The 3,042-nt window shown below is 59.8% G+C and overlaps 1 protein-coding gene across 1 annotated transcript in view; it reads left to right on the top strand.

Annotated features, from left to right (window-relative positions):
* Positions 1–225: 225 nt before the first annotated feature.
* MISP (mitotic spindle positioning) overlaps positions 226–3,042 on the top strand; it is a 3,800-nt gene continuing 983 nt past the window's right edge. Inside the window, exons 1-2 of the mRNA XM_009887215.1 lie at positions 226–2,263; positions 2,650–2,666. Of these exons, the coding sequence (XP_009885517.1) occupies positions 226–2,263; positions 2,650–2,666 (2,055 nt within the window). The remainder of the gene's footprint in view (positions 2,264–2,649; positions 2,667–3,042) is intronic.

Raw genomic sequence — 3,042 nt, 5'->3', positions numbered from 1 at the left:
TTCCCAGCCATGAGCTGGTGCTTCCAGGACAGGGACCTGCACGCCCCAACTGCTGCTCCTTCTGCTGCTCTTAACAGCCGCTCTCCCCTCCTGCTTGCAGCACCAGCCGGGTCCTGTCCCTCTTCCACAGCTGAGCCGGGAGCCCAAGGGCGACCTCGAAGCTGAGCAGCATCCCCGATCCAGGGCGAGTTTGGCAGAGGGTTGGATGCTGACTCTTCCCAGGAGATGGACAGAGTCACCAGGCACCTCGTCTTCCAGCTCCCGCAGACCTCGCACAAGCACGACTACGATGGTCACCACGCCGGCTCGTTTGCTGAGCAGAGGGCCAACAGTGACGACGATGTGTTTGGCTCTACTCAATACAGCAGCCAGAGGGCGGAAAATGGCTATGGCTGGAAAACGAGGTCAAAGTCACCCTCATATTTCCTCGATGGTGGAAAAGATGTCTGGACCCCATCCCCAGACAGGGAGTCCAAGCTGGAGGTGGTGAGGTCGGGAAGCTTGTATGACCTCAGGGCTTACAGAGGTGAGAGGAAGCCCTCAAAGCTTTACGATGAGGATGAGCTGGAACAGTACAGAGTCCCACCACCGAACATCTCACCTGAGAAAGCCAGAGAGCTCGAAGACGAGAGGAGGGAAGTCATCCGGAGCCAGGTGATGAGGAAGAGCTCCACCATGGCTGAGAGGTGGAGCTCCATGGATGAGCTGAGCTCCATAAACACCAGCATGGGCAGCCGGGGTGATGGCAGGCACACGGGCAGCTTCACCACCAGCTTCGCCGTGTGCTTTGATAAGTCTTCCTCGGGAAGGGCAGTGACGCCTGTTGACCCTGAAAATATTGACACGGAGCAGATCAACTTCTCTGCTGCTCGACAGCAGTTCCTGATGCTGGAAAAGACCAACCCAGGCTCTTTTGTCAGCCCGGGGCAACAGGCCATGTCTCCAAAGCCAGAGTCCATGACAAAAGTCTCCAGGCAAGAGTGGCCCAGTCCCAAGATGGCCACGAAGGCTGCGAGAGGTTACGGTAACACTGATGCGTCCAGCCAGAGCGGGACGGACAAGACCGTTTATCAGGTTTATAGTGTGTCCTACAAGACACCTGTGAAGGAGGAGGTTTATGCTTCCAGAAGGGCTGATACCGAGAGGTCATATCCCACCGGGAAAATGTCCCGCTTCACTAAAACGTATTCCAGAGAGGACCTCGACTCCGGCTTGGGTGAGATGTATAACGAAGGCAATGCAGGCTACACCAGCGACGGAAGCACATCCAACGAGATCTTCAATGGCCTTGTGGATCTGAGGGATGGCAGCGGTGACCCGGACAAGGAGACGAAGATGAGCAATGAGACGCCCATCGAGCGGGAGATCCGCATGGCAATGGAGAGGGAGGAGAACCTCTGGAAGGAGAGGGGGATTCAGCGGCTGACCTCCAGCAGTGAGCTGGTGGAGATCCAAACGAAGCCTCTCCTCTCCATGCACACCTCTCCCGGCCCAGGCAGGAAAGGGAAGGACAAAGGCCGCGCTTCCCTTTACGTCCAGAGGGAAATCGAGCAGGAAACCAAGCGCGAGGAGGATCTGAGGAAGCAAGGGAGGCTGCTGGGGACGTATGACAGGGGGACGCAGCAGGAGCTGGATGAGCGCAGGAGGGTGTTTGAGCAGGAGGAAGCCCCTCCGCAGAAGCCCACCCCCACGAGGAAGGCGGAGGAGCGAAGGAGCTGGGTTCATGAGTCTGTGGTGGAACAGCCCAGGAGCCACAGCCCTCACCCCGCAGAAGACACCGGGGGTGGGAGAGACCTTCCCAGCTCTGCAGTGAGCATCACGCACTTCCAGGCGCCCCAACCGCGCTTCGCCGCCAGCGAGAGGAGCCGGGACCAGCCCCTGGTGTCCCAGCACGTTTCCGCCAGTGCCAGCAAGTGGGGGAGCAAGGATTCCCAGGGAGGAAGGCTTCCTGACTCCACCCCGAGCCCCGCCGGCACGACTGTCCTGCCCAGAGAGTACTTCTTCTTCTCCTTCTGGAAGCCCAAGCTCTCCTTCGTGGACGACATGGGGACGCAGAGGAGGGAGGACGGCCGGGAGGAGCAGTACAAGCTGAGGACCTGGAAGCCCCAAACATCGGCGCTGATCGAGGAGGAGATCCGGAGTGACTTGCAGAGGGAAGAGGAGCTGCAGGAGCAGCGGCGGCGGCGGCAGCTGATAGATGGCTACTCCATGGTCAGCAGCGACGGCTTTCCCCAGGAGGGCTCCCGCTCACGGCACAGCTCCGGTAAGGGGAGGAGAGGAACGGCAGGGTGGGACGGGGCACCGGTCAGTCCTGGGGGCAGAGCTACCACGGGCATCGCTCCTGCCCTCCCCTTTCTTCTGGCTCTGAGCATCAGCAGGAGCCATCAGAGGGGCAGGAGTGGCACCGTGGGGTCCCACGGGACATTTGTGGGCAAGCAGGTGCCTCTCTCAGGCACGGGAAGCTCTTATGGATGGTGTCTGTGGTCTGCACGAGATGCCTCTCACGGACGGCAGCCAGAGGTGACCAGGGCTCTCCGTAAGAGCAGGAGTGGTGACACTGGGGGGGGGGACAGAGTGAGGGTGGAAAGCGCCGGGCCCGGCCTGGGAGAGTCTGGCTGCGGGTGAGGGGACCAAGTTCCTCTCTGCAAGGATTTGCTGAGATGCCCGTACGGACCCATGTGTGTTGGTGGCAAGTTGTCCCAGGAGAAATAAGTCTCCTTGGACAGGTACTCTGTGGTCAGCAAGAAGTGCTTGATGTGAAGTCCCTGGAGCCAGGTGGGGGAGCAGATGTAGGGAACTGATGATGATGATGAGGGATGGGCTCCACGAGAGCAGCATGGCTTTCAATTCCAGAGCTGCTCAGGTTTTGATGACTTTGTGTCATCATCAAAACTGCAGAAAACAGTGCTGGAAGGGCCCAGAAATGCCCAACTCATGCACTTCCCCTCCCTTGCTCCCAACAATCCCCAGCCGACACCCAGACACGGGGGCCCAGCTGGACCGAACCTGCTGGACCTGCCGAGGAGGCCGGTCTGGGGCAGG

The sequence above is a fragment of the Charadrius vociferus genome, unplaced genomic scaffold (assembly GCF_000708025.1).
Source record: "Charadrius vociferus isolate BGI_N301 unplaced genomic scaffold, ASM70802v2 scaffold1416, whole genome shotgun sequence".
Taxonomy (NCBI): Eukaryota; Metazoa; Chordata; class Aves; order Charadriiformes; family Charadriidae; genus Charadrius; species Charadrius vociferus.
This window is presented reverse-complemented; position numbering and strand designations above follow the sequence as displayed.